Raw genomic sequence first — 14367 nt, forward strand, 5'->3', positions numbered from 1 at the left:
GGATTGAAATTCTTTTCATGAATTATCCACAATTTCTTTCTTCTAGTTGAAAGCTCCTTTTTAACTTTCCCATTTGCCTTGTCAAGGGAAAAGACTTTTCAGATACTGTCATGCAGGAAATTAATCCCATATTTATTTCATTCTAACCATTTCCTCTTGTCTTAAACTAATACCAATCAAATCAAGTCAACAAGCATTGATGGAGCACATAATGGGCTTAAGTCTTCTGCTAGATGACAATAGGGGTATGAAGATAAATGAGATACAGTCCCTGTCCCCTGGAATTGATAATCTTGCTGACTAGATAAGGCCTAAATAGATGGAAAGCTACATAAAATCATAAACTAATACAAAACATCACAGGAGTACAAAATTCACTGTCAAAAAAGTGATTATACACCATGAATTCTAGGGCTGGAGAGATTATTATGGGTTTTTATATGAGGGCAATAATATGAAGAAGGATAAATAGGATTTGAAAAGGTACAGAAGATTAACATGAATGAAAGCATTGCACAGGCACACAATGTATGTCAAAGGCACATTTTGGATAGAGTGGAGGGTATGAGCAGAAAAAACTGTAGGGGACAAATTTAGGAGATAAATCTGGGCTGGTAGCAGATTTTGAAAGTGTTTATCTAAGGGCTAAGGATCGTATCCAATAGGAAATAGTGAACAATTAAAGTTTATTGAACATGGAAATGACTTGATCCAGTAGGTGAACATGATATTGGTAGGGCTAGATGGATGGGAGGAAAGATAAGGAAGGTAAAGAGATAATCAAGATTTCTGGAGTAGGGTAATTAGTACCTATGCTAGGATGGTAGAAGTGAGAATGGAAAAGATGCAGGGGATGCTGGATTTTGGAAAGAGACACAACAGAATAAAAGATGATTCTAAGATATCAGGATGTTTCTTGGGGAGTCAATGACCAGAGAATGATATTTCAAGTCATGAAAACCAGGGAGGTTGCAGAAAGAAAAGATTGAGGCCATGGGAAAAGCTTGGAGAATTATTGCATTTGTGGACAAGTCTGTGGACAGGGTGGACTAATAATTACTGTCTTCAATGTTTCTTTCCATGCATGTGTGTGTGCATACTAACCTGCACACACCAACATACATAAAATACACAGGCAATATGAGATAAGAGATGAACGGCAAAACTCAGCTGTTTCTATTCATCCCATGTCAAGTTTTCTGACTACGGCGGATTGCCGATAATCTGAATAAATGTTATTGAGGAATGGCATGAACTAGCAGAGTGCTAAGAAAGTCAAACACATCCAGATTCCATCCCCAGCTCTGTTTGCCTGCTGTCTGATCTTGAGTTCTGTGAGGCTTTGTTTCCTCATCTGGAAGATGTGGATATGAAAAACTGCTATCTCCGAACACAGGTTATTGCAAAAATGAAATGAAATAATGGATGGGAAAGCATTTTATGTACTGTCAAGTCCTGAAAATACGAGCTTGATTTTGTTATTATCATGTGTGTTTAAATTAACAAGTTCTGATTTGTAGTTACCAGATATTCCCCCTTCATAGTTATCAACAGAGACACATATGCTAGCAAGTTTTAGCACTTTTATTTTCCATCAATGGCATTTTAAGCTCTTTGAGGGCAGGCACCATATCACAGGCTTTTCTGTATTCTCCTCACTCTTTACCATGTATGAACTCTAATAGGAACAAAGTACATATTTTAACTTGAATCAGAATTTATTCTTAAAGGTCAAATGTAGCTTTCAATATGCAGCATAACTTAAAAGTAGCATTCAAACGCACAGTGTCCTGCTACTTCTTGAAAATAATTTATACAGAGTGCTGTACCCAATGGCCTCCTATACCTTTTTAAGTGGATTTTTCCATAAATCTCAGAGTGAGTGACAAGGCATAATGAATAACAAGATTGAAAGGCATAGATTCATAATTATTAGTGACAATGCTTCTAAGTATTAGCAGAAGCGCAATGACAGAGACCATCTTTGGAATGGAAACATATGGAAAAGGCTTTAACTAACTCTTACAATTTTTTAAAGGTTCTTAATTTTTTCAGAACACTAAGGAAATATAATTAAAAGTACCATGAAGGCACAATTTAGAAACCACACCTAAAATATAAGTGAGAATGCCTTTAAAAAATTCAGATCCTAGAAAATCAGAACATGGATAGGCATTGGGGGAGAAATTGGAATTTAATAAAATCTCCTCTGAGAAACAACTGTCTAAATACTTGGCTCTGATGTTCGAAGTTTTCACATAACTTCCTAAAAGAAATGGAACATTTTAAATACAAAACTTGAGCGTACTTACTTCCACTTGGAATCAGGTCCCTTTCTGGGATGAAGAGTTTATATCCATAGTGTTTTTCTAGGACGTCTGGCAGTATTTCAAGAGCAAACTGCTCTTCTTCAGGATTGTCACAGTCTAAAGTATCTTGGTCCACTTTTGTGTAAGAGAGATAGGCGTCATACTCCTTGTTGTCTTAAATATAAAGAACAACAAAAGGGTTGTAACTATTAACAGGTTCTCTTTAAGTACAACAAGTCTGTAAGTTCTTTTTTTTTTAGCATATTTTCATATGTTTATTGGCTATTTGCATGTATCCATAACTTACCCTACTGTGTCATTGGGGAAAAATTATTTGTCCCTCATATACGTTGCAGTTTCCCCATTTGTCATTCATCTTGGCTTTCACATATTTTTTTCTTATTTTTTTATTAAATCATAACTGTACATTAATGCATTTATGGGGTACAATGTGCTGATTTTATATACAATTTGGAATTCTTACATCAAACTAGTTAACACAGCCTCCACCTTACTTAAGTTCTAACAGGCTGGGATAGCACAATAATTAGTGCCTATCTTTAATAACTGGAAAAAGTAAGTCACACGCTATGTTATAAGAAATGTAATCCATTTGAAAATAACTTTGTCGTATATGAACTGGAACTCTTACGCAGTGATCTACCTCCAGTCAGAATAGAATAAAAGACACTTATTGTTTGAGGCTTTCAGTGACTACACACATTTGTGATGTTCAATGATGTGTGAATGATTAGCTCAGTGTGTTTGAATGCAGGACTAAACAGGCCAAAGTCATGGACTTGAACCCTTTATGTGCCAGTTGGCTTGACTCTGTTACTTGGTCACAGACTATACCTTGTTTGCACAAATATGTGCAAAAGATCCAACAGGGGCCGAGTCCGAATGTGTGGAAGATCGAAATAATCCAGGCTTACTCTTGAGACACTACTCACAGCACATGCCATGCTTCCAGTTGGTTAGTGCAGTCATCCTCATATACAAAAAGCAGTTCATTACCAAATATCAGACACAACAGCTGGGTTTTACATAAGTGCATTGCCTGTTTTTCTTGTTCAGTCCATGGCCAACTAATTTGACACAAGCTTCCAAAAGAAGCCTTTGTTTCAAAATATACATCCTTCCATGATTGCCAAGTTAGCTTTTCTCTTCACACATCTAGTCAGGGAGTTAACTGTGTTTTGCGAGTGTATTTTTTTCCCTCCTTTGCTGTATTGGCTTGGAGCCAGTCTCTCTAAAGAGAAAATGTGCATGTATGCATGCATTTTTTCCTGCAAAATGTTAATGAACACAGCTATTCAAGATATTAGTCCCCGTAGATTTTCGAAGGGTCACATTGGAAAAGTTATAGTTGGATTTTCAAAATTCCCTTATGTATAGAGAAATTATTTTTAAAAGTTAATGTAGTGAGCATAGACTTACGTGGAACTATAAAGAAGCCAGTTTACTTTCAAATAATAATTTTGAAAGACTGGTAAGCATTTCAGTATTTGTTTCTAAAAACACATCAGTATTTTCCATTCAAACAGATCTAATTAGAATATAGCTAAAATCTGACCAAAAGGTAATTTATAAAATGAAGCACCCATTCACTTACTGATGCCATTACCTACCTACATCACGATTTGGTTGTTCTACCTTTTGGAGGAAGAATAAATTATATACATAAAATGAAATATTGATAGCTTATTTTAGGAGTAGGTGCAGCTCCCTGACTACTACAGATACTTGAGGTAGCATTATGTTGTTTGAATTCTAGTAAGATTCCAGCTTTCGCCACCCCAACATGAAAGGAACTCTAATTATTTACGTTAAGATAGTGCCTGAAACCAAAAGGAAGGGTTAATACTTTTAAGTCCTCTGGCCGCAAAAGGCTTCCATGAGCCTTGGTTGGGTTACTTGATTGCCTAGAAGCAGATGCACATGAAGGACTGCACTGGATAGTTGAGGAGATCATTTGGCTTACAAATTGGGCACATTCCACTGTTGTGCATAAAATTCCACTTGGAAGTGAGAATGTTCATAAGCAATGCTAATGTAAGAACCTCCTGGTAATCCTAGCACCTCTGCCCCTGTTCCAATCAAGTGCAGGATGCACCTGCAGGCCCTTGACTTTCTCCAGCTATAATTATTCACCTGGGAATCAGAGCTGCCGATGATACACAGCTGGAAGAATAAAATAGGCCAAAGGACAAACAACTCCATTCTTATGAGCAGAATATATTTCATTGTTCTTGTTGGAAAGTGTTGCTGCCTCACACTCCATAATATCAGACTAGAGCCTTGTGGCTTTGACTTTTATAACTTTCCTATCTCACAAACCTCCCTAAATCCAACTGCTTACTAATTCACTCAACAATAATTTGTTGAGCATCTATTATGAGCTAGCCATATACAATGGCTACTTGACTTCTTCACCCATATGACCAGACCTTCCAGACTACGGTCCCATTGCTTGTCCTGTCTATTTGCCCTACAAACACATCTAAACTTACATAATCCTGGTTCTGTCCTTACTGACTCCATGTATATCCCAATATTGCAGGTCAATGCTATGAAGAAGACTCTTCCCTAGAGTAGTATTTCTATATTCGCATATTCAAATCAAGTCATAATAAAGAACTGGGATGTCTTTGATGTGTTTAACACCCAGCATGTGGATTACAAATTTTACCTCGCATTCCAGAAACAAATTATTCATTAGAAAACGATCAATTCTGGTCCCCATTGTGTCCCTTTAAGATGAACTAAAGGTGAAGAGCTTATGGTGGTTGGCCAGAACAGGAAAAGAGCTCTCAAAGCCACCATGTCAGATGTCCCAGAAGCTCTAGGATGCCAGCTAGTGAGCCAACAGTGACGCAGATGCCACAGTTTAAAAAATGCACTTCAGCCCATGCAGACAGCCAAGAAAACCTCATGAATAGTTGCAGCTGTTGCTCACAAAGAGGGGCAAGATGGAAAGCACAGCATGATGCAAATAAGGGGAACAGCAAAGCCTGAAACTTGTTTTAAAACTGGGAGGCACTTCAGCGACACCACTCTTCCAAGTCAGGGCTAATGAGCCTTCCTCTGTGCTAATTCATGCTGACTAAGCTCATGTGAGGAACTGGAAAGCAGAGCACAACACAGACAGAGAATGACAAGGAAGAGAGGTCTGGCATGGTGGTCACGGCAGGTATGTTGTTCCTAATGAGGACAGAAGTTATAAGGAAGGGAACTAACTTGCTGTGGAAGAATTTTCCTTGCTGTCACACCTGTCCTTCTCTGTTCATAAATCTAATTTTAATCATGTTCATGATCAAGAAGCCCTTCCTGTTTAGAATCCAGTTGTTCTGTGGCTCTGCTAAACCCTTAGCTTCTAAAGTGCCGAGACTATGTGACCTTGTCAACTATTATATACCTAGTGCCTACCACAGTGCCTGTGTGTGTACATATGTGTGTAATGTTGATCCAGATGAAGAATATAAGTAAATGTATTATCCATACTGGCTGCCACAGAATAGACACTGAATAAATATTTAATGACTCAAAAACAGAGAAGTTGAATAAACAAAGCAATCATTATTGGGTGGGATGAAATAAAACAAATTAAATTTTAAAAATGGCTAAGAAGTCAAAGTTTCTTGGATGGATTTTATTTTATAAAAATAACACATTTTTGGCTTGGTGACCATAGCACAGTGGTTATGGTGCCAGCCACATGCACTGAGGCTGGAGGGTTCGAACCTGGCCCCGGCCAGCTAAACAACAATGACAAATGCAACAAAAAAATAGCCAGGTGTTGTGGTGGGTGCTTGTAGTCCCAGCTATTTGGCAAGCTGAGGCAAGAGAATTGCTTAAGCCCAAGAGTTTGAGGTTGCTGTGAGCTGTGACGCCACGGCATTCTGCTGAGGGCGACATAGTGAGACTTTGTCTCAAAAACAAAACAAAACAAAACACATTTTTATAAGAACTTTCAGCAAATGCCACTATAGATGTGGTCAAAGAAAAAACACGAAGAAAACGTATGTGGATAAACTTAAGTTGTGTCTACAAGATGTTAAAATATTTAAATGTATAAATGAAAAATTTGGTAGATTATCTGGCTGACATTTGGCAGTATGCTACTAGATATTTCTAAAAGAGCATTAAAATTAATTTATTCATCCTCACCACAGAGCTGCTGACTTTTTTATACTCTATTCAGCTGGTATAGAGGTTGTGTACTTAAGGTCCAAGGTTCCATATAGGAATATAAAATATTTTAACTTTCTGTAAAGGGCCCTCCCTTCTTATTGCATTTCCCCCCAAACAATGGGTTTAGAGTCAATGCATACAATTCTCTAATCAAAATGCTCTACGTACTGGATCCTTTGACCACACGGGCCATGTAGGAGAAAAAGACGCAAAATGGAATACAGTAGAACCTCTCTGTACGTTGACCACTCAAGGGACTATGACAAACTGGTCAACATACAGAGGTGGTTGACATAAGGAACTAGGCCTACTGTACTGATACATACGTGCAGTGTGTGTCGGTCTATAAAAGTAAGGTCAACTTAAGGGGGTGGTCAATGTAGGGAGGTGGTCAACTATGGACCTTCTACTGTATTTGATCCCTGAAAACTCCTTACCATATTGGTATGAACTTAATCTTACACATACATACTATAATGGATCAGTTAGTCTTGGTCATTGGGTATAGGTGATTAAAAGTAATTAATTATTGCAGATTAAGCTAATAAATTCTATCATCTCTTATAGACATTAAAAATTGCTTTTAATCAGGACTCAAAACAAATGAATCATAGGAACCTCCCTCCCTTTCATGTTCTTTTATATAGACAATACATCTTTTACTTGACCCACTAGATACCTTAGCCACTTGTTGGCAACCACTGATATTTTCTTCAATAACATACCCCATCTAGTTATTTTCTGTGTACAGGTAAGAAGTCACATTTTTCAATGTTAACTGTAGTATACAGGAATTGAGAGTAATTGACCACATGCTCATATATATTCATAAAATATGTAATAATTATTGAAACAGGTTCTAATTTCTCATTCTGAAGATATGCCTGAATAAAAATCTGTAGTACAGGCAGTACCTGTGGCTCAGTCGGTAAGGCGCCGGCCCCATATACCAAGGGTGGCGGGTTCAAACCCAGCCCCAGCTGAACTGCAACAACAAAAAAAAAAAAATAGCCGGGTGTTGTGGCGGGTGCCTGTAGTCCCAGCTACTCGGGAGGCTGAGGTAAGAGAATCGCTTAAGCCCAGGAGTTAAAGGTTGCTGTGAGCTGTATGATGCCATGGCACTCTACCAAGGGCCATAAAGTAAAACTCTGTCTCTACAAAAAAAAAAAAAAAAAAAAAAAAATCTGTAGTACTTGGTAGGTAAACGTGTAGATTCAAAAATGAGCATACATATATACTCACCAAAGAGCATTTCTCTAATTTACTGTGAAAACGTAAGAGTCAACTAAAATCTACTCATATCATCGTTTACAAAAGAGTAGCAATAAAGCCAAAATCAAAGATTCCTCAAAATTTTTGATGTTCTAACATTATAAATACAAAAACAAAATTTTTAATTCCTTTCCTTTGACGTAAGATCAACTCAAAAAAGATAAGCAAAAGCCATAATGTATACTAACTTCAGTACAATGAAAAGTAAGTTTCAAATCTGCTCTTTAAAAGTAATTATTTCCAAATTGGACTCTTAAAAAATTTTTTTTGGCTTACCTATGGCATTCTAAATATTTCCATAGCTTATAGTATTTGGGAAAGGAGTAACATGTCATCATTTCTTTGTTGCAAAGTTGGCAATTTATCTTGAAAAAATGAAAGCATTTTTTGAATGTTTAAAGAAACAAGGCTCAGTACAATGCTTTATTGATATTTCATCCATGAGATTTCTAAAAGTTATAAACAGCAAACCTAACAAAATTATAAGCTACAGTCTGAATTTTTATCCTTTGTTTGATACTGGTATAATAAGCATCCAAAATATGTAGGTCTGTGTATTTTGAGCTTTAAAAGTAGTATCTCTATAGCTTTTAATCTGTTTCTCCCATGATTGTTTTACTGATGGTAGTAATGGCTAAAAATGATTCGTACCTAAATTTGAATTTTTCTGAACAAAAAAGTGGAATTGAATTTTAATTTTGTTTCTTGCTAAGGAGAAGGAGTATGGCAGCAATTATTTTATCTCCTGACCAGCTAATGTCTCCTTGTTAAACTTTTATTTGGAAATAATTTTAAATGTATAGGAACATTAGAAAGATAAAGCTATTTCAAAAAATATACATATATGCTTCACTAGCATTTACCTTCTATTAATATTTTCTCTTCTTATGTCTTTTCCCCTAAGTTGGGAAAGGTTTTTGTTTGTTTATTTGTTTGTTTCAGATGAATATAAGGGTACCCCCATGCGTGAAGGGCCCAACAAATGCAAACAATGTAAACTTTTCTCTTTTTCTTGATAGATAAATAATCTATTACTGAGCTACTTGTGGATAAGTTGCGTTTGACATAGGCTTTTATCCCTAAATATTTCAGTGTCTATATCCTAAGAATAGGTATATTCTCTTATATAATCACAAATGCATATCTGTTAATTATATTTGAACAGTAAGAGATATCTTACCATCAGCAGTTTCATCACTTCCAAAACGCTGTCGGTAGAAGAGCATCAATTCAATATGGTAGCATTTGTAGATGACTACTAGCAGTATAAGGAGGAGGAATATAGCTCCCAGGCCCCCGGCAAGCTCAATTTTGTAGATTAAATCTAGAGCAAACAGAATAAATAGAAAAAGGATATTAAATTTGCAACAGTTGGGATCTTTCCATATTTTTCTAGTCTGAAAGATCATCCATTCTGCTTTTCTTTCCAGAAGAATCTTGCTTAATGAAGTAGTTTTGCTCTTGGTATTTTGTATGATTCAAACCTTTGTAGAATTAAGTCTCTTTAAAGATTCGATTAATTTATTATTAAAAGTGGTAAGTCTATCTGGAAAGGAATAGTTACTCCAAATTTGTTTTGGACATGTCTATAACAGATTTCATATATGTACATTTGTTTTAAGTGTATGTGAGAGAACTATTAAAGCTACTCTATTCTAGGTTCAGGGCCAATATTTTCTTATTTCTGTTAAATTATCTTATTGGCTTAGCAAAATTACTACTTCACAGGCCACAGGCCCTATTCTTCTACAGGAAACAACATCATAAAATTAGTTTCAAAATAAAATAAAATCTAATGAGTTTGCAGAATTTAACTGTTTCTTTTAATCCCAGTGGAACAATATCTAATACAAGGTAAGCAGGAGAAATTAGCTTATCCATTCCCTCTACTTATTTGAATAAATCACTCTAATAAGTTTGTGATATAATATGCCTAGTGGAGCTAAAACAGAATGAGAAATCCAGGATAATCACTTGGCCTCTTTGACACCGGGTTACTTGGTAGTAGCCTTAGGTTGCTCCAGTGGGGACTTTCCTAGAACTCTGGGCATTGGAAGAGTTAAGTCAACACATAATGGATAAAGACATAAAGTCTCCCAGCATTAGGGAACAGTGACTTACCTGTAGCTTCATTAGCGACATTAACCAATTGAAAGAGTATATCATCAAAAGAGGGGAAGGTATCATGGAATTTATGGAAATGGGAAGTCAGAGGAGAATTTAGAACATGAGTTCAGCAATGATCAGAGAAGAAATGCTAAAACTGGGAGAAACAAGACTAAAGACATACTTTCCCTTGTGGGAACGGACATCATTGGGTTCATCATAATTGAATGAAATTGCCTATAAGATTAGCTAACCTGCCTTTAATCTAATTACATAATTAATTACCAATGACTCTTTTGTTACTAATTCAGCTTATACTGTAACTAGAAACTGGAAAAGGGGGTGACATTCTAGTTTGTACATTAGTTCCTCGTGAGTTTGGTTGACATCAGTTAGTCTCCCTGTATGTTTCAATTCTAAGGCAGTGTCAAAATCAAATTGCTGACTATGACAGGCTATCATTCATTTCTTTGTGAATGTCCCTATCTATCTCTATATAGGATTATTGCTTAAGAAACATTAGTCAGGCTTAATGTAATAATTAAGGTCTATTTAGCACATTATAGATTATAAAGAAATAAAACATATAATATATACAAGTAATATATTAAAGATAAACATTTTCAACTAGTCTGTTATCTATCAGGGCTCTCTAACCTTATTTTCTTCTCTGTCACACATTAAAAGAAGAGTTGTCTTGGGCCACACATTAAATATACAAACACTAATAAAAGCTGATAAGCATTTAAAAAAGGTCTGTGCATAGTTTTGATGATATCCAACACCACAGATACACAAAATAGTCCTCACATAATTTGCATGCAGCCAGGGGCTGCATGTTGGACACCTTTGCAAATCTAAATAATCCTTAGGGCAAGAATATTGCTCCAAATCTATAGATGAAGAATATGAGACTCAGTAGTTTATATCACTTACCCAAGGTCATACACCTAAAAAGTAGCCAAATTGGGACGTAAGTCCAGGTCTCCTAACTTGAAAATCAAGGTTCTTTTTCTTACACCACAGCTTTATATCCACTCCAGTGTATAAAGTGTGTAAGTGACAACAGAAAGCCTTCTACATGTTCTTCCATAGAACATGTGCTTCTTGACAACATGAGACTTACAGCAAATTTTGACTGCTTCTGCCCTTTTAGTTCTAAGGGAGGAAGATAAACCACAATTCATCAGGCAGAATAAAAGAACTGGGAGCTCTCAGCCACTTCACTGGAAGGTACTGCAGAATCATGTAGCTTTAGCCAGGGAGGAAGGACGGCTTCCCCGGAGTCCAACATATAAAGAGAAGTGTTAGGTTTTGTGGGGAGAGAGGGAATTTAGCCTTGGAAAAGAAGTGGAGTAAAAGAAGAGATGATGATGGCCAGACACAGTACAGCCAATGAAGAGAGTCATAGAGTGGAACTGTAAGAAACACAAATAAATATCGCTGACGTTGTGTAAGGGAGTGGGGGAAGGATGGAAAAGGAAGAGAATGAGGTTGCTGTGTAGGACAAAATAGAACAAGGAGGATTATGAGGGGACACACGGTGAGTAGAGATAGGAAATTGCAATCTCTCCATCTTGCCTGCTGCAAGGCGTAGTCAATTTGAAAATAAAGCCACAAAATTTCAGGAAAAAAAAAAATCCCACCACACGTTAGTGTTGCCTCTTTCCCTCTTTACAGAAAGTGGCTCCCCAAGAACCACTGCCTTCCTTTATGTGGGAAAGAAAGCAGGCTTGCTTATTAAGCCTCTGAGAGCTACAAATCACAATTCTCCCCTGTTTTCTCACCAGCTTACATCAATTAAACATTCTTAATAGCCAATATTAAATTGATGGAGCAATATGGTTTCCTCTGTTATCCAGAAAATCAACTTCTCTTTCATCTTGGGGCATTGATTGACCTGATTCAAAATGGTTTGTTTTCTGTTGTAAGATGTTCATTTTCTGCTGTAAATTTTTTGGTCTCTTTTCTGGTTTCTCTCTCTCTCCCTGGTAAGAACAGCTTTCAACTGTTTTCAAAGTCAGGGAATGGGAAGTTTTTCAGCAATTTCTATGTTATTTACAGAGGAGAGTTGCTATTAGGTAGATGGAAAACTTCAGCAGCAGGAACAATTTGTGCTCTCAAGTAGCAGACACCTTTTTCAGCAGCAAATTTATGGAAGAAAACCGTGGTTTAAAAAGTATCTTTGTGGTTTTGGGGTCCATTTTATAAAAATGTCTTTGAACGATATTATGTAATGATGGCTGTTTAAGTTGAAAACTGTGGACCTAGGCCCTGAGACTCAACCACTACTCTTTGATTCAGCCCAGGCAGTCACATCAAAGGGAAACATCTATCCTATAATCAGAGGGCAGAATTGCCATCACCCAAATGACACCTGGCTTTTCTTTTGTCTTCTATTTTCAATCTCAGCAGGACCTATACTTCTAGGAACATTTCCTGACTGAGAACCTAAAAGTCATTTTATTTGGGTTGTGTCTTGTATACACTTCACAAAGACAGCTGTTGTGAGAACAGCAAATATTTACAGGGTTATCACTTTTTCTAGGCACCCTAAGTACAAATCTAGCTCTTTTTAACCTTGTTAGTTGGAATCTAAATATTTTTTTCACGGTGAATACAAAGATCAGATGTTATAGGATGGGACAAATAGCAGTTAAAGACAAGGAACTGGGGAGAGGGAAGGCTGGGAATCTTGGAGTTTGCTCATCTGACTCATAAGTTGGGAAGCAGGTTAGAAGATCCCACCAGAGGGCTTCTGCCATGATCGGAATGTTTGTTCCAAACACATGTGTTGAAACCTAACCCCCAAGGTGATGATACTAAAAGGGAGACCTCTGGGGGTATGATTAGGTCATGAGGATGGAGCCTTCCTGAGTGGGATTAGTGTCCTTATGAGAGGAGTCTGAGGGAGCCTGTTTGCTCCTACTGCCATATAAGATCACATAGAAGGTGTCATCTCTGAGGAATGGACCCTTGCCAGACAGCACATTTGTTGGTGCCTTGATCTTGGACTTCCTAGCCTCCAGAACTGTGAATGAATAAATTTCTGTTGTTTATACACTACCAGTCCAAGGTATCTTGCTACAGCATCAAATAGACTAAGAAATTGGTACTGGGCAGGTGTGTGTGTGTGTGTGTGTGTGTGTGTGTGTGTGTGTTGCTATAACAGATACCAAAAGATGTGAAACCAACTTTGGAGGTATGTAATGGGTAATGGTGAGAAGAGTTTCAAGGTATATTACTGTGAAATGTGCCATAAGAGTGATTCTGGTGGGGGCTCAGAAGAAGAGGAAAGCAGCAGAGAAAGCTTCAATTATTCAGAGATTACCTAAGTGGTTGTGATCAGAATGCTGGTAAAAATATGGATGGCAAAGACCATTTGGGTGATGTCTCAGATGAAAATGAGGAATGAATCTTTATCAGACACAAATCTGCTGACTCTTGATCTTGAACATTCCAGCCTCTAGAACTATAATCAATACATTTCTGTTGCTTATAAATTACCCAGTCTCAGGTATTTTGTTATAGCAGCCTGGATAGATTAAGAAAGCTTCCTATATACATTTGAGGTGCCAGGGTGGAGCAGTAGCAGATTGCTTGAAATGCCTCTGATTTGTGAGAAAGTGAGTTTGTACAGAGAAGCAGAAATAATTATTAGGATTACTTTAGCCTAAGTTCACGCCCTTGGCTCACCAAAGAAAGAATTTAGTATGGACATCTTACTCAAATTCTAGTTGTACTTATTGGGAAATTCTCTAGTTAATCAGAGAATAAAGAAGTGGTATGTGCAGTAGACGATGCGTGGGTAAGGAATATCTTCCTTTCACAAAACCTGATCTTGTTAATAACATTTATCAGAGGTGAGTTTTCATTTTTAAAAGGCCTTTTCGCTTTATGAAAGGATTTATCACATAATGATCACTTAGGGCATTTAAAAAACTTGTCTTGGAGCTCATCAAGAAGTCATTGTTCCATTAAACAACCCATTCTCACATTCCAGGTGGGAACACTACCACTGAGGCAAGCGTATGCGGTGATAAAGCCTAAAATGTCCAGATCCACTGAAAAGATACAAAGTTTCTCAAAATGAGCCAGACCTTGGTCTGACCAAAAACTTTAGGCCAGAGCCACAGGGATTCTTGCCCTTTTTGGGGATTTTACCATATTGTCAAGAGCTCCTAAAGCAACCAAGTGAAGGAAGATTAACTGCATCTTTTTGCAAATCACAGTGAAAAAATTTAATACTACCTAGAACAGAGAGTCAAACTTATATACCATAGGCCAAAAGAAAAAAAAAATGCTTTTTTGGGGTTATACAAGGTTTCAAAAAATGAACACTAATATTTAAGAACCACAAGATTTCATATCCAGTCTTTCAGCTTCACTGAAGCTCTCTTATCCCTGGGACTACATTCTAGCAAGCACAGCAACAATGTTCTAGAATGAATAGTTGTTGCCCCTTTAAAGCAAGGGGCAACATGTT

The 14367-nt window shown here is 37.0% G+C and overlaps 1 protein-coding gene across 1 annotated transcript in view; it reads right to left on the minus strand.

Annotated features, from left to right (window-relative positions):
• The window catches only part of IL1RAPL2 (interleukin 1 receptor accessory protein like 2), a 678833-nt gene that overhangs the window by 13837 nt on the left and 650629 nt on the right, over nucleotides 1-14367 (minus strand). The window contains exons 7-8 of the mRNA XM_053579080.1: nucleotides 8956-9099; nucleotides 2313-2483 (exon numbers count right to left, since the gene is read on the minus strand). Of these exons, the coding sequence (XP_053435055.1) occupies nucleotides 2313-2483; nucleotides 8956-9099 (315 nt within the window). The remainder of the gene's footprint in view (nucleotides 1-2312; nucleotides 2484-8955; nucleotides 9100-14367) is intronic.

The sequence above is a fragment of the Nycticebus coucang genome, chromosome X (assembly GCF_027406575.1).
Source record: "Nycticebus coucang isolate mNycCou1 chromosome X, mNycCou1.pri, whole genome shotgun sequence".
Classification (NCBI taxonomy): domain Eukaryota; kingdom Metazoa; phylum Chordata; class Mammalia; order Primates; family Lorisidae; genus Nycticebus; species Nycticebus coucang.